General features: G+C 55.2%; 1 protein-coding gene across 1 annotated transcript; it reads right to left on the reverse strand.

Moving 5' to 3' along the window:
* Nucleotides 1–6,754: 6,754 nt before the first annotated feature.
* DCTN5 (dynactin subunit 5) lies at nt 6,755–17,086 on the reverse strand. The gene is made up of 7 exons (XM_019541834.1): nt 16,986–17,086; nt 16,691–16,759; nt 15,781–15,899; nt 14,234–14,345; nt 11,577–11,679; nt 10,425–10,516; nt 6,755–7,591 (listed from the first exon to the last, which is right to left on the reverse strand). Exons 1-7 carry the CDS (start codon nt 17,031–17,033, stop codon nt 7,571–7,573), a joined length of 564 nt encoding a protein of 187 aa, XP_019397379.1. The 5' UTR covers nt 17,034–17,086; the 3' UTR covers nt 6,755–7,570.
* Between the last annotated feature and the right edge of the window lie 61 nt (nt 17,087–17,147).

The following is a 17,147-nucleotide window of genomic DNA, read 5'->3' on the forward strand; positions in this document are numbered from 1 at the left end:
ACACCTTCGAGAGAAAATTGGATGCTTATCTTGCTGGGATCCTATGACCCCAGCTGACTTCCTGCCCTTTGGGCGGGGGGCTGGACTCAATGATCTCCCGAGGTCCCTTCCAGCCCTAATGTCTATGAAATCTATGATGTGGCCTTAGCATGTGGAGATGAATGGCAAGGCTGCCGGCATGGCAGGATCAGCTGGTGAAGGCAGGGGAAGAGGAGCCGGGCTGCATCGCCCACCAGCTGTGCTTGAGCAAAAGGGACTGAGGAGTCCTGGGAACCGGGTCGCTGGTTCCCATGACCCCGGAGTGCCCGAGGGCCTGGCTCTCTGGCCCCCTCAGCCTCACCTGCCCCCATGGGCACCAGGACAGTGCAAGCTACCCCCCCACAGGCATGTAAACCCGTCAGACCCCGGAGGTGCACTACGCCTTTCAGCACAGGGCTGCAGAGCCTCCTTCCCTCAACCTGCGGCAAACAGAGCAGGCGTTTGCAACTCCTAGGCTTTACGAGACGAGCCTGCTCTGCTGTTGCTGCTTCGGGCAGCCTGGGCCAGGCTCCCATCTCCCGGGGGAAAGGCGCAGGTTAGACAGACACATGGCTGAGATGGTGTAGTCAGGAGTGATCGCTCGAGCAAGAGGCTGGACTAGTTGTGACCTCAGGAGGACCCTGCAGCCCAGCTCTCCTGGGATCCTATCATCTGGGCTGCGTGTAGGAAGTGGGTGACGGCGGGGTCCACAGCCCCATTGCGCAAGGGCGAGGAGAGCAGCTCTGCTGCTTACATTGGTTGTGCACGCACTGGTGGGTCTCGGGATGTTGGCTGGGTCCAACCCCGTGAGGATACAGGGTTTCCAAAACCTGCCAGCCAGCAAATTACTGTTAGTGGTGTTGAAACACGAGATGTGATCCTGGGAGCCGGGGCCTGGGCTTTGCTGCACTGCATTGCGAAGCTGCGTGCTAGGCCAGGGGGGCTTAGACTATCATTGAACGTGCTTTTGGGAGGTGCGCAGGATGCTGGCGATATTCCTGCTGTTGCTCCTGCGTGCTGTGTGTGGCTTCACATGTGTTTATCTTGGACTTTTATTGTGTGTGTGCCTTGAGCGACAAAGACTAATGGACTCAAGCTCCTGCTCAGGACTGTGTACAGACTAGGTGTGGGAGCTCTAGCATGCGGCATTTCACAATACGGGCATTCATGGTCATTTTCACCAGTGTCTTTATTGGCGGGCAATTAAAACAGCTGCCCAGCTGTTGCCCATGCAACTCCCAGCAGAGCTCATTGCGGAGGTCTTAGAGATGGATTAAAGCAGCCACCACCATTCTGAGACAAGGGAGAGGTACCCCTGCGCCTTCCTCGTCCCTCTGCTGCTCCCCAGCACAGAGCAAGAGCGATCCCTTTGGGGCTAGACCCTGCCCTTCCCAGTTTTGCCAAGTTCAACTTCAAAGGAGAGCCTTCTTGCCCAACGCGGGCCCTGGCGAGGGCGTCTGCATGTGGCCTGCAGTTTGCTCTGACACGTCCTGTTGTGCAGGTCGTGCTGTTTCTCCCTCTGTTTGCCATGAAGTGGCTTTTGATGCACTCCCATGGTACCCAAAATTCCCCCAAACGGCTGCAGTGCTGCTACCCGCCGGTGTTTGTAAGAGGAAGAGCTGAGGCCCGTCCATTGCTTTGATGTCTGGCCATGGGAAAGGAGCGAGGGTCTGTAGACAAGTGGTCTGTGCTGGGTGCCCCCTCACAGAAGGAACAAGCAAGTTTAGGAAAGACGCAGCGCTGCCTGGACTGCACCTTTCTCCCCTGCTTCAGCTGCCGCTCCCGGCTGACTCCCTGCAGCCCGCCGAGGCCCCGGGAACATGCAGGTGCCTCCTGCGTCCTTCCCGCAGGGACAGATAACCCCCAGGCGGAGGCTGCCCCATCCATGTGGGTTCCCACTGGAGCTCGGGTTTCACCTCTCCCTGTTCTGCCTCTTCCCACCCCCCGGCACTGAGCCTAAGCCGTCTGCCCGGAGCGTGATGTAGCTAAACCTCCCCGGTACCAGCCAGCGCTTCACAGGGCATCAGAGGCCACGGGGCAAGGACTTGTGCTGCGGCCCCAGTTCACCTCTGAACGCTGGGCCCCAGGCGCCAGGAGCTGCAGTGTCTGGCGGTGCAGGGTGCTCCAGGGAGGGATGCGTCTGACCCCTGCGGGCTGCCCGGGGGTGCCTCCTGTCCTGCTCAGGCACCCGCAGGAGATGCTGAGCCCTGATGAGGTGAACGTCTCATGGATGAACGGCTGCTGCGTCCGTGATGTGCCCAGGGCAAGCTGGCTTATTTTTGGTAAAGGAGGCAAGGACATGCATGTTAATGTCTCTCCTCTGCTCCCAGCTGGTGTCGGAGACCTCAGTTACTCCTGAGCAGCTTACGAGGCCTGAGGAGACCTTGCAGCTTCGGTTTCTGGGCAGGGGTTCATGGAGGCTGTCGGGGAGGGAGACGGCGCCACTCGGAGCTGGAGCAGGGGGCACGCATAGGGCCCCAGACCAGGGACAGGGCCTTTCCCCAGAGGCTGACCCGCAGAGGCAGCCGGGCTGCCCGAGTCCTGCTCCAGACAGCACCAGCCCTGTCTAAACGGCCCCAGCCCTGCGTGTGTGCAACCTGCTCTGGAAAACCTCCTGTCCCAGAGACTCCACAACCTCTCGGTGATTGGTGCCAGGGCTGCACCGCACAGACGGAGCCAGGGACAGGGCAGGCGAGACGGTCATGCCCCGTTCGCTGCCTCTGCCTCTGCCCGGAGTAGCCCCCATCCCGTTGGCATCTCCCCGGTATTCCCACAACTCCGGGCTCCTCCCGACTTGTTTTTCCTGCCAACGTTGTGCCTTTCTGCCCCCGAAAAGCAAATGTGGAAAGGATCATGCAGTGCAAATACATAAACCCAACAGGGTTTAATTTCAGCTTCTAATATTGCACCAATATTGACACATTGAATAATGAGGGCAGAAGTTATCATGCTGGAAATGTTCAGGTGCTTTATCCAGGGGCCCTTCTGTTGAAGTCAAAACAAATGCATCACAGAGCGGAAACGTACAGTCATCATTACTCAGGAACTTGATAGTCTGGCAGCAGACATCACTCCCAGAGCTGACGTGACTCAGGGGCCGGACCCCAGATCGGCACAGAAAGCTCAGAGACCTCTACTTCATGGAAACAAGCCCAGGCCAGTGTGTCTAGTGACAGCCCAAGGAGCAGTCAGGCATCCTGACGGCAGCACTGCAAAGCAAGGGAGGAATCGTCTGCCAAGCAGGCGGGTTCGCTGCCCTGTCCTGGAGCACGTACAGTGGGAGTCCTGGCCCCGAGCCCTGGGGACTGGACGGCTCCGGCAGGGAAGGGGGTGCACACTCTGGCATGTCCAGATCAGAGGAATGTGTCTGCTGAGTGTGTGTTGGGTGCCTGTCTCCGGAGCTCCCCTGCTCCCTCCCGTCGGGAGGCTGGCTCTTGTGGGGAGCCACATCCATGAGGCTGCATCTGCCACAGGCTGGGCTGGAGCAACAAGGGGCGAATGGGTCTCTCCTGGATGGGCCAGGCACCCTGTTGCCGATAACGTGAGATCAGACCCTGCAGAGCAGCCAGGCCTGGCCGAGCCTTCTGCTCCCTGATGACATGGGGCCCAAGGAGGAGCACGTTGTGGCCCCGTGACAGCGCCAGACCTGCCTGGGTGCATCCGACCCCAGCGCCATTGGGCAGCACTGGTGGGAAGACGGGTGAGAAGCTGCCGCTAGCACGCTCCCATGGCGGGGAAGGATGCTGGCCCCTGCACTGGGGACACCAACACTGGGTGCAGCTGCAGGGGCTGTGAAAGTCCTGCAGCCAGGGAGACCGACAAAGAAACCCTTCTGCATTTGCCCTGGGCATGGACGTCCCTGCCCTTCGCCCGCATGTCCTGTCTCATCCGGCTCCCCGGGCGGGTGTGCGATCGGTGGCTGAGCACTGTTTACCTCTGCGGGCACTCTCGGGGCGTGAGAAGCAAGCAGTGCTCGCATGAATGCAGCGGCCTGGCTTCGGCACCACCTGGCAGCCCCGGGACAAAGCACAAAGGGAGGTCACATGGGAACAGCGGGCACAGAGCGTGAAGGCATCGTTATGGGATCCTGCTGCCTCGTGCTCTCCGTTCCCCACCGCAGCAGTGGGGGCACCAGCCTGGCAGCCACGGAGCAAAACCTCCTAATGAGCTTAGTGACCTACTGACAGAGGTCTGGCACCCAGCTCCCTCCCCGCTGGACACTCCTGTTCCCAGGTGGAGCACCCCGCCACGTGTGCACAAACCCCCAGTACAGGCGAACGCCAGGGCTCTGACGGGCAGAACCTGCCCAGATCAGGCGACCGTGCTCCCCCAGGTGTCTGCCCTCCCGCTCCTCTGCATTTCCTACTTGTAGGGCAGCCTGGATGGGAATGACCAGCTGGCTCCGTGGGGCTGGAGAGGAGCAGCCGTGGCGGTCACTGGACCGACGGTGGGGTTGGGAGAGTCTGAAGTCAGGCAGAAGGTAGGGCAGGGTGGCACCTGGACTCTAACTTGTTCAGAGAGGGGTAAGCTTTCACAGACAGCCGTCTTGCTGCATCGGATGCTGTCCCAGAGCTGGGGAGAAGCTCCCCAAGCTTTCGGGCACAAAGCGCCCCTCTTTGCGTCTTTCTGCTCTGGCCGAACATCTCCCAAACCTGTTGACTGGCCTCAGATGCAGGCCAGTCTGGGCTATGGCCATTTCAGGGAGGGAGCCCAGGCCCAGCAGCTCATGCTGTCCCAGGGCACCTGAGACAAGTCACACAGGTCCCGTTCCTCCCCAGAAGGAAGCTGCTGCTTCGGCCTCCAGCAAACAGGGAAGGAATGGAGCTGGCTGAGGTCAACAAGACACAGCAGGGATGGCCACCTGCCTCTGCCCTGGGCTGTGGACCAAAGCTCTCCTGGGTCTCAACAGCTTGCACAGGGCAGCATACGCTAGATAGAGGCCCTTGCCTGCTTGGTGATGGCTGCAAGAGGCCCGGTGGAGCATGCAGGTACACACATACGTGCACACACTTTGGTTAGTCTGTACACATGCATGTATACACATGCACTGCAGTTTATCTCCAAGGTGCAAAGCTATGCTGCCTTCTGGTGGAACAGAGGCATCGATCCCACTGGTAGAGCGAGTCTGGCTGTGCACGAGTGTTGGGGGCTGGACGGGTTTTCCGAGAACACAGCAGCCAGTCCTTCAGAGGAGTTCTCGTCTGACCGGTTTATTTGTGTTCCAGGCAACGTTCGGGAAAGCACACAGGCACGTACACAAATGCTGCCGGCATGCACACAGCTCTGGACAAAGAGGATACACAGGTGAGAACACAGGTGCCACATTACTCAGAACATACAGGATTGCTCGAGGCAGCACTGGATGTGCCCATAGTGCTGGGTACAAGTGTCACGCCTGATCCGGGAGCTGGGGGACAAGTTATATCGACAGGGACGGTAGGTGCCGAATGGTTACCCTGGGGGGAGTGCCGTATGCTGCTGCACCTTTGGAGGGCGATTCTCCACATGCAATCTTAGCCAGAGCCTTTGGGTACAGAAGCGTGAACACATCCCCGCAAGGGCAGCAAGCGTGCCTCCTAAGTATGCCATCAAGAGTGTGCGTCAGCTGCCCCGTAGGGCCTGCCCAGATGCACACACTTACCCCACAGCAAACGCATGTTCTGCTGAGGGATAAGCGCCTCAGCTCTGCCCAGCACGAGCACGCGCCCATGGGCAGCTGCAGCAGAGCACCTGACATGTTGGAGATTCACCCCCCCGGTCCCCCCGTTTCTTGTGGTGTTCTGTGGCTGAGCGCTGCAGCAGATGTGGACTGAACAGGGATCTGGTCCCATTGCTCTCACTGGCCACATGTGCTTTGTCGTGCTGTATCAGGGGTCTCCCTCATGGACTGGAGCATGGATGGGGTTTCCGTGTTGTTCACTTAATTCAGGACCCAGCACGGTGATGGGGACCAATGCTGCTGGCGCTCTGGGTAGGAAGGGTTCTGGCCATTAGGACAGTTTAACAGTCATGTTCTTTTGTACCATGTAATTCAGACTGGCCCATTTTATTCTGCTGTCCAGTGTCACCGTGCAGTCTCGCCCTGCTTGACCCAGTGTTGGGGGTGGAGGATAGACGCTGCCTGAACATGAGGCAGACTCCGCAAGCCTCTGCTTTCATCACAGGCATGTGTGCCCTGAGCTGGGCGGCTTCCAACACCCATCAGCTGGTCTTTGCATGGCCTGGCTGGAGGCTGATACCGTGCCCTTCTTAGTGCCCCATAGCTGTGGGTACCAGGCCCAGAGGCCGGCTTGCTGCAGCAGGCTGAAGGGGACACTTGTGCTCCAGCATCCGTACCAAGGGATGGTATGGGGCTCTTCTCTCCCCAGTCACAGCGAGGAGGAAGCAGGCCTGTGGGCAGGGCTGGGACAGGTGGCGACACCCCCGCGCCCCTGCCCAGCCCCTGGCTTCCTGGGAATTCTGCTCCCGGGAACCCCCCGCATGAACTTTAAATAGAGGTGGTGGGGCCCAGCACCAGCTCTGCCTGCCGGGTTAGTTTACAAACAGGCCTTGCGGGCTTTGCTTTCCACATTAAGCTCGTCTTGTTCATTCCCAGCAGCATGAAGGGGACAGAGCAGATCAAGCCAGCATGTTCTGCACCTGGGCATGCAGCTAGCTGAGCCTTCCCCGAGACACATAGCTCAGTTTAGCCACACCGCAGGTGGCTGATAGCTTGTGCTATTGCTGCTGATCTTTCTAGAAGGGGCTTAAAAGTTCAGGGCTCACACAACAGGTGGGGTGGGGGGCAGACAGCAGGGCCTGCAGGCCACTGCCATTGCACCAGTGGCGAACTGCTACACTGACCTGTCCTGGGGAGCTCTGCTCCTGACAAAGCAGAGACAACTCCCAGCAATATTCCTGGGAGTCCCGATCCCTTCCCGTGCTCCACGTGGCCCTGCAAACAGCCAGCAGTTACACGCAGCACGGAGCCGGAATTAGTAAAATGAAAGGAAATCAACTGTTGGGGCCCGCGGGGGACCCTGGTCACAGCAGCTGGGAGAGGCAGCTTCCTAAAGCCCATGCTTGGTTGTGGTCCCAAGTGCTGCTTATCATGTTAATTGTTCCCCACCAGCATGGCAGCATGCGGCCAGCAGCCCTCTCCCATCTGCAACAGGGCTGGGCTGTTCTAGCCCATGGAGCGACGGGCAGGAGGGCTTATTGTGGTTTAAACAACTCATCAGCTTCAAGGAACTAGAGTCCCCCTACCCCGTGCCCAGCACAGCACAGTCCTCCTCGTGCTCAAAGCCAGCCTGCTCCACGGCTACCTTGTGCTCCAAATCTAGGCAGCAAAACCTCTTTGAACCATGAGAGGCTAAATGTAGATGTCAGGAAACTACCACTTCCCAAGGGCTGGCGAGGCAGGCAGCAACCCAGCGACATGCTGTCATCCCAGCCAGCAGGCAGAGATGTGGAGACGAGCCTGGGACAGCCACGCTTCGAAGGATGCAGGTTAAAATGGCCAAACTAAGGGATTTTAAGTGTTGGGTGAGAGGTCTTCACAGCTGACTCGGGCTCAGACCCTGGCCGAGGCCACCTTAAAGACAACAAAACAGATTTCACTGGAGGCAGAGGTGTGCTGGCTCCGTGCCCGTACCGAGAAGCACAGAAGCAGCCCTGCAAGTGCGAGCCCCAGCTGGCCGGCTGCGCCCACACACTGCAGCTCCACACCGCTCCGTTCAGGTGCCCACGGCAGTCCTTGTAGCTTATTGAAACAGCTATTGGCCATGATCCCCAGGTACCCCCACAGCCACAGCTCCCACTTGCCAATGGGTCACCCTGTGCTTGTTCTGCCTCCCTCCCCCTGACCCCAGGCTGCTCCAATGGAGTCACTAGCTAAGCCATCCTTGTGAAAGGTGCTACGTGGGGTTGAAAGTGAAGTGACACCATGGTGACACAGCACAGATGGGCCCCTCCTGCTGCCTCCTCTTGCTCATGGAGAGCCACCTCGGAGGGTTGGAGAGTGCTGATAGCACAGATGCAACTTTGCAAGGCGACTCAAGATGTTTCTCCAGCTGCTCAACATTTAATTGGCAGGCACTCTCAATAGCCTACCTGCCCAGGTGTGTGATCTTGGGAGGCCTCCTACAACCCTCAGCTTGGCAGCCACAGGGTCTCCCCAGACAGGGCATTAGAGAGAGCTGGGGAGGAACTAATCCTTTCAGCAGAAAGGCAGTAGGACACTGTGTCCTCGGTACATGTGCAAGGAACAGCTGTGACACGGTACTAGCTCTGCTCAGGGGGGAAAAAAGGAGCAGGCCCTGGCCAAGGCACACTTCCATCACACTGAGCCCACACAAGGACACTCAGGGAACAGAGGAGAATTGCACAGTAAAGCTACTGAAGCTCTCATCTACTTTTGACTCCAGACCTAGTCCGACAGGATTCCTTAAGCAGAGGCCAGCGTAGGAGGGGAGTGTTAAAATGGCCACACTGGAACCGGGCTTAAACCAAGAACTGACATCAGACTTGAGGTCTGTTTGAGACCTGGCACAGACACGTAGTGCTAGAAAAGCCAATGGATTCCAATACTCCGACCCTGTCACTTCTGCCCTAACGTAAAGTCAAACCTATGTGGTCCAGGGAACTCGGATTTGCTTTAAGACACCTCTTTGGGCCAGGATAGGGGATTAATAATCACTACCTGACAAAGGTGGCAGGTTTTTGCCTTTGTGCAACTGTTTGCCCAATGCCACGCTCCACCCACTTAGGGCTGATGGCATTTATGGTGGCCGTTTCCCATAAAGGTGGGTGAGAGGAGAGCTTGTGCACCGCACAGCACAGCACAGCAGTTTCCTGCCCGTGGTCCTGGAATTGTGTTTTCCTGTGACCCAGCATGTAGGTCAACCGGACGCCAGGCACAGGGGATTCTGCTTCTGGAGACAGAAGAGCTTTGCTTTTTTATGTACTGATGCTAAATGCTTGGAAATATCAAGGAAGCCTTTCACTGAACAAGAAGAATGGGAAAACATGCCCATGGCCATCACAGGAACCATGCTCTACTTTCAGAGCCTTTGGATTTGGAAAGTGCCAACTTTCAAGTCATTTGGCCCATGTAAGAGGCTTTTAATTTATGTACAGTAAAAATACAAACAAAGCCGACAGCAGCTTTACATCAGATTAACAGTCATTACTACACGCTTCAGTATTTGTATAGCTAGTAGCTAGTTAATGTGTATCTGAGCCCTACATGCTAGAGAACAGCTGGAGGCCTGTTCCTGATAGTGTCAGCCATATGCCTGCTATGCTACTCATCTGCACTCCAGCTCCCCAGTCAGAGCACAACACGCAGAAGCCCCACTTCTAAACATGACATGGAGTAAGGAAGGGACCTCAAGCTTCAATGCAATCTGCTAGGAGCGGGTAGCGCATTCTTGGCAGGGGCATGACCTCTGGGTGGGAGATGACCCAGCAGCCGACACAACGGGAACAGGTCTTGGTGCATCAGCTGCATCTGAAAAGTATCTTGGGGCTCTAGAGCACGGGGGGAAGCTTCAGTGGACTCTGCCAGCACACAAGTGTGCTCTTGGCCACTGCTGGTTTTAATCCATTCTCTCCCCATAATTCCACCTGCCTCCTTCAAAGGCCTGTGATGCTCAGGTGAAAGCACAGGTGTCTGCTATAGATAACCTAGCCTAGCCTCAGAAGCCCCACAGGAGATGGCATATGAGGAAGACATCTATACACAGAATAAGAGGTGACAAGTGCCCCTTCAGGCAGTCTCTGCCCACGGGCCCATGGGGGAAGGAAACAGGGAAGCAAGTCTACAAAAAGCTCGGAAGCCATCTAAAGGAGGTAAAGGATATCCTACTCCTAGTGAAGAAGAGACAGGGAAAACAGTGGGTCAACAGGGAGATGAGAGAGGAGGGCATCCACCTCAAACTACATGTTAGCAGCTTAGTAACACTGCCCTGGGGGCAGAGTCCCCTCTAGCTGGACCTTATGAACATGCTGGCCACGTGGCATTTCAGCTCTAGGACGGAGGTTGTTTCTAGCTGCCGCGTGGACATGCCCATGGGCTTGTGGACTAAAAACAGATGTGCACGATTTGCTTTGGCTGGAAGTTATTTTTACCTCGCTGCTTCACTGCAGCAGGCTGTGCTGATCTGCAGGGAGCTGTAACAGCCCCCCAGGTCCCAGAACATTTAATGGCACCATTCGGACGGTGTAGAATGAATACATTTGAATGAACACGCAAAGTTTAGACAACGTGACAGCAACTTTTCACAAGGGACTGCTTGCTAGGCCTGTAGCCCTGCTCTCAATAGCAGAGGTTCTGCCTTTGGCTCACTGAACACCATCTCTTCTGTCCCCCTAAGTGATCTCTAGGGTTTTTACTGCTGGGAAATGTGGTAAATAGGCTACTAGACCTGAGTAAGTGGCAAGAACTTCTGGTAATAGCTCTTTGTAACATCAATCATGAGCTCCTGGGTGCATTCTGGGAGTTCTCCAGAGAAGAGCCCTGAAAAACCAAACAGAGTGAAAGGATGAGGGTTCTTGCGGAAGGCGCTGAGATGGAGGTGTCATGCAGCGTTCCACTCACTGCTCTGCTAGCATCTACTTGCAAGGTCAACAGCAAAACTGAATGAGCTGATGGGGAATTCTCACTCACGTAAATCAGTTCGGTGGCACAGATTCCCCTCCCACATTGTTAGATGGGTGTCAGGCCGTCACCCCCAGCTAGGGCCTGTAACAGCAGGCACTTAGCCCAGAGAAGCAGGGGTCTCGGTTGCTCTCCCTCCCTCAGGAGAAAGCTGACACGGGAACAGAAGTTGCAGTATCACAGCACCGCTGGAAAGGCCAGGCACAAGTGCAACTGGTTTATGGAGACCTCCTGCAGCACAGATGAGCAGCTCTAGACCACACAGACTTAGGGTATAAACAGAAGGACGCGGTACCAGGGTAAACACAGGCAGTAGCCGCTGTGCCTTTGTGCTCCTGCAGCAGCATAACCAAGCAAACCCTTCTTTCACTCAGGATTAGACCAACACTCCAACCCTGATGAACTGCTGGTCCATCTAACCCTGGAAGACCAACGGGTCTATCGGATGGCTTGTGAGTGCCCTGAGCAGCAAGTCCCACTCCCCTTCCAAGTCCGCAAGCTCACCCTGACAGGAATGGCTGTGCACCAACTATGCAGCCTGCGCCCAGCGACCTAGCAACCCTCTTTGCAGCTGTAAAAATCCAGAGCGCACTGGAGAGGAGAGTGCTCTATGTGCCAGGGCGCAGCTGCCTGCTGAGTCCAGGATGCTGAACAGCCCAACTGAAAGGGATCCCATGAGGCAGAACAGTCCCAGCAGACACAGACCAAGAACACTGCACACACATCAGTTCAGTTGTTCCCCCAAACCAAACTACAAGTCCCAGTGGTACCTGAGGCAGCAAGCCACAAGAGCCAGGGCTGCTCCTTAAAATGTTGGAGTGCAGTGCAAACAGCAGCCTTCTCCATGCCAATCTGCACCTTGAAGTCAGCATATAAACCAGCTAAATGTACTGGCAAAGTAACATGAAGTGGAGCATACCTGGGCAGCCTGAGAAGACCGTGAAAGGTGGCACCACCGTCTCAGGGGGTAGCACAGTGTCGTCTAGGATTTTGCAACAGTCTTTCAGAACACACCGTCGCCCCTAAAACAAAGACCAAAAGACATGGGCACATAGACCAAGACATGCATTTTGCCAGTGGGATGTACCCCAGGCCACTCAGCTGCCTGTGATCAGCTGCTTGAAAGAAACCAGATGCCTGCCTGCAGCCCCAGTTCTGCTCTCAGCTCTGACCTCCTGGGCTTGGTTTGCACAGCATGAGTTATAGCAGCCACATGGTGAGTGAAGGGGGTGGCCTTTTAGCAGCCACAATGCCAGCAGGAGTTCAAAGGCAGATGCTGCTTTGCCCTGATCCACATGCCTTAGAGCAGCTTGGCTTGTTTCAAGCTGGGGATGCAAAATGAGCTAGACTTGTTTTATATGAATAAACCTGCACTCATACAAGGGGGTTAAGCTGCTTTAGTTCTATTGGCAGAGCCAGTTCAACCAGGCTGCCCCACCTGGCACCCCAGCTACCTGGCACATGTGTAACTGTTCATATCCTTCCCTTTTCCTTTCCTGCACTTGAGCAAGGAGGGGCCTGGCCACAAAAACCAGCCGCGTTCCACAGGTGAGATGCTGCATTTGGCTTCCTGGGGATAGCCTGGTGCAAAGAATTTGCTGCAACAGCAAATGCAGTTGCTGGCCACGTTTACTGAGATAGTCATGTTCAGCAGTTCTCAGTAACTGCCTTGAATGTGAACACTTTTTGATTTCTTGTGGAAAGTCTCTTTTGTTCATCGCTAGTGCACAGGAGGAATTTGCATATCAACACATACACTCAGGCAAGTCAGCTCTGATAACCGTAATCGCACAGTCACAGAGCAAGACAGTCTCCATTTAAGTAAGAAATAGCCTCGACTGTATTGCATTATCCATGCAGAGTCCCCGCTCCAGTAGTTCCTCAGTGAACATCTCTCCCCCTGGATACTCAGACAGCAGCAATTCCTGGCTTGCTGATAACCCAACTGTTCTCACACAGCTAGAAGAATGAGGCAAAGCCCCAAGATAAACAGCCATTTTCAGGAAACACTACGCATCTCACCTTGTACAAATGCAGCATTTGCAAAGGGAACGGGCACGTCTGTCAAACAAGCCGTGGTGATTAGACTCCAAATGTTTAATGTAACTCAGAACTTTACCCTTCTAAGAGTCACAATAGTCAAGAATCCTTGGCAATCACCCTGAAATGATTAGCAAGTAATGCTGCATACATTTATTCCAATGCTATAACAAGCTGCACTTTAATCTCAATGACAATCTGCTAACCAATACAGAAAGCCAGTTGTAATCCATCATTACTTGGCCCCTCATCACAGGCAGAGGGGAACCTGCTGAGTCTCCCAATTCAAGCCACATTTTTCTTTGGTCTTTTCTGAAGTCTTCCAGCTGTGTGATTTGCAAAACAGAGAGATGTCTCCAAAACAGCGGTCCTCTACAAATGAGAAACATGTAGGCTGTGGGGCCTTACCTGCCTGGCACCAGCTCTTCTTGGAGAGAGGAAACTGGAAGAACCCTGAGTCCCTAAGGGGGATAAGCCAGATGATGCAGAAGTAGGCTTTGTTCCCGAGCAGAAGGAGTGCTAAGTGGCTGCCTGCCCAGGCACTGAACTTGCAGGTCTTAAAGGGCCTTTCATATCCCCCTTTTATGAACTACCACTGCCCCAGAGACAAAGAGCAACAAGGGGAAAAAAAATCAGTTCCCAGCATCCTGCTTTTACTGGCCCTCAGGAAGCCTTTTAAAGGGGCCACTGGGTTTTTCCAACTCATTTCCACTTTCCCAGTGGGGTTTACTTTGTGCCACATGCTTCCACTTCCCCAGGCTGCCCCTCACTCCCTGTGCAGGGCATGCAAGGCAACAGGGCTCTGCTGCATGTAGCCTTCCTGAGCACGAATAGTGCAATGTCAGGCAGAGGTTGCTCAAAACCTTCTGGCTGGCTGGCTGCCTCGGAACAGAGCCCAGCGCAGTCAGGCATTAAGTTCTCTCCCTCACAGCCGCAAAGGAAAGAGCGACTCTCAGGCAAGGAGAATGTCACTATGATAATAGCCAGGGACCTTTAAGGAACCAGCCAGCACCAGTTATTTAACAGCCAACTGCAAATGCTGTGTTCTACGCTAACGCTGGGCTCAGCAGAGCAATCAACCCAAGCTCTGTTACAGAGCAGAAGAGACACCCAGGTAAATGGGAGACAGGCAGCAGTCCAGCAGGCTCCTCACACTGAGCTCCATCTTTCATTGCCCCCAGAAGCCTAAGGCATGTAGCGATACCCGCACGAGAGTGCACTCCCATTAGATGGCATCTCCAAATATAACAGCATGATCCCTGCCCCAGAGAACTGTTATGCTCCAAGAGGCAGAACAAAGGGAGAGCTACTGAGGACAATGTGAACAAGGTGATGACTGCCCACAGCAACACAGGTTCTCTTTGGTAAGATGGATCAGAGCCTACACTACTGGATAGAAACCACAAGCCTAAATAAACATTCATGTTTAAACAAGGACGGGAATTTCCTTGGCGTGCTAGGACAGCAAGAGAAGGAAGAACACATCCTTAATAGCACATGATAGGTATAAAGACAAGACTGAGCAAAGGTACTTACAATGACACAGTTCTTGCCTATGTGAACATAGGAACCAATTTGGGCAGCGTTGACAACGCAGTCTTCTTCTATGAAGACGTGATCCCCAATGTGGAGAGGGAAGAAAGCAACGCTGGGGAGAGAAAGGGGGTTATTTGCTCAGGCTCTGCAGCACACACATAATCCACAACAGCATTAGACCCACAGGTATGTCATGGACTGTCCCTGTCACAACAAACAGCCAAGGGCAAGCGTGAAGCCAAGGCGTATTTGGCCAGAGATTGGACATTTCCTGCTGTTACTTCCTTGGGATTTCCAGGCAGGTCTGCAAAATCAGCCAGCTGATAATCTTCTTTAATCAATTATTATTAGGGGCTTGTGCAGGGAGGAGGAAGGATACACAAGAACAAGCCCAACCAGACTACGAGCCAGCAGTGCCAGCCAGGCCAGGGAGTGCTGATGTGTCAGTGTCTTTATTTCTAATGATCTTCTAGATGCTGAAATACTGGTATTTTCCCTGCCTGTGGAACGCTTCATGGATTTGCTGTCCTCCTTCACAAGGGCTCGACTAATATTAAACCCAGGTCAGTGCAGAGAAGGTGTGTGCCACAGGTGTCACAAGTGGCATCGGCAGCCTCTGAAAGTGGCACACGACAGATCAGGGAAGAGACAGAGAGCACAACCAGAGATAGGGCAGGGAGCACCAAAGCAGAGCAGATCTGCCAGGGAGAAGGCAGAGCAGCAGATCTGGCATGCTGATTTGCAGCATGCCTGCCAAAAGGGTTGGCCCCACTCTTACAGAACTAGCTATGCCTGAATGAGGTAATCTCAAGTACCAACTTTTTTCAGATATCGCCCCAGGAGACCATGAACTCCTTAGGGCAGTGACAAACTTTGACGCTCATAACACACAATGGGCCTAAACAGTTCTGTTATTGGTATCTCATGCTCCACTAGAAAGTATCTTCTGAATACTGCATTTTACTGTTAACATCCAAGGGAGAGCAGAATCTTAATAGCACGAAGTCCCAGCTTCCCACTTTCAATCTGAATTGCGTGGTTTGGGCTGGCTGCCAACTCCAGCTTTGAATATCGGAAGCCCTAGTAAGAAGCAGAAGGGAGAATAAAGTGAAGACAGCAAGAAGCAGCAGAAGAATGTTCTTGCCAACCTCCAAGGGGCCATCTAGTGGTATATGCTTAATGTCTGCGATGAGGTATTTTGAATGAACTTGGTACGCAGACTTAGAAGACAGATCTAGTTTTCCTATCAGATTTACATGCAGGGCAATGGACCGTGTCTGTATTTAGAATTGTTAGCGGTTCACTTGAAGCAACTTGCAACTTCACCTCATTATTAGAGCCGCATTTCCATGCTCCAGTTCGACAGGAAGTTATTAACTCATAAAGCAGAGATGGGAAGAGGAGAAAATGCCGATTTAAAAGGAGTTAGTTGCAGAGCTGTGGCAAGGGAAAAAGGGTCCCCTGAAGTCAGGCCTCATCAAGACCCACACTTATAAATTTATCTTGGTGTTTGACACCCGTCTCGCAGGTGGAGCAGATTCTCTTACCCCTTGCTGAACTTCTTGAAGGGTGGTCTAATGACGCTTCGGCTTTTTACCACGCAGTGTCGTCCAACCCGGACATTGGCCAGATCACCACGAATAATGCAGTCGTTCATGACTATGGTCTGGGCGGGATGGAGAGAGAAACACCCAAATGAGTGAAAGTTATACGGGGCCAAGCTGAGATCTGCCAAGCTCCCTCTAGGCAAAGGAACACCCAACTTTGTCACCGCTATCCCACTTGTGCTCCCTACAGCGAGCAAACTGTGGCCACATCCCACACCTGGTCTAAACTAGCTACAAGTCCTCCCCTCCTGGGGACGAGCAAAGAGGCAACACCATGGTGCTCATCAGCTGGGTGCTCCTGTGATGCACTCGATGAATCTTATGCATCATGATTATGGACATGGCTCTGTACAGCTGGAGGCGAATGGATGTCCCTGCTCACGGTGGCACATGGCTGGTGTACACGACCCCCTGGCCAGACTGGTGAGGACTGGAGGGAGCGGGGTTTGCCTTCCTCCGTGGCAGGGACATGGCCCCTCCCTGGAATCTCCACGTTAACAACGGGTATAGGAGCAGGACGCTGGTGGTCCCAGCTCCCCAGGCGGTGGCAGGTCTGGGTGTGAGGTCTGGCGCTGTCAGGGCCAACAGGCATCTTGCAAAGAGTTTCGATGCTGGATGCGCCTGGGCTGGATGGACAGGGCTGATCCTGCCTCGGGCGGGAGCTGGACCCGTTGTGAGCTCTGCAGCTCCCTGCCCCCCCCCCCGCAGCGTCTCTGACAGACGTGCGGCACTCGCCGGGGCAGGGGCCAAGCAGCTCCAGTGCCACGGGGGTCAGGCACCGCTGCCGGGAAGAAGCAGCCAGAGAGGCAGGCGATGCCCGCCCGCGCGCTGGGGCCATGGCGCCACCCACCTTCCCGTTCAGCACGATGTTCTGGCTCCCGCACAGCACGGACTGTCGGCTCACCTTGTTGCCGGACGCCTGCGGGGTGAGAACAGCCGCGCTCAGTAGCGCCCACCGCACACGGCCCCTGCTCGGGGGCCCGATCCCTCCCCCCACCCCGGGGCCTGATCCCTGCCGCCTCGGGGCCGATCCTGGCCCTGTTCCCTGCCCCGCCCTCCTCCGGGGGCCGATCCCTACGCCGGCCCCGATCCACGCGACGCCGGGGCCTGATCCCTGCCGCCTCGGGGCCCGATGCCGGCCGCACCGTCTCGATGTACTCGGACTTGTTGTACAGCATCTCGCTCAGCTCCATGGCGCCGCCGCTTCCGCCCCTTCACGTTACTTCCGCCGGCCGGAGCCAATGCTGGCCCGGCGGGGGAGACGTCACTTCCACCCACAACAGACTCGCCCAATGGCTGCTCGTGGC

The sequence above is a fragment of the Crocodylus porosus genome, unplaced genomic scaffold (assembly GCF_001723895.1).
Source record: "Crocodylus porosus isolate Cpor-Errol unplaced genomic scaffold, CroPor_comp1, whole genome shotgun sequence".
Classification (NCBI taxonomy): Eukaryota; Metazoa; Chordata; order Crocodylia; family Crocodylidae; genus Crocodylus; species Crocodylus porosus.

Coding starts and splice junctions, on each gene's coding strand:
- DCTN5 (XM_019541834.1), bottom strand. CDS start 17,033: ATGGAGCTGAGCGAGATGCTGTACAACAAGTCCGAGTACATCGAGACG. Junction 11,680..14,233: donor TAGGCAAGAACTGTGTCATT/GTAAGTACCTTT, acceptor TCTTTGTTTTAG/GGGCGACGGTGTGTTCTGAA. Junction 7,592..10,424: donor AGTTCTTGCCACTTACTCAG/GTCTAGTAGCCT, acceptor GTTGTCTTTAAG/GTGGCCTCGGCCAGGGTCTG.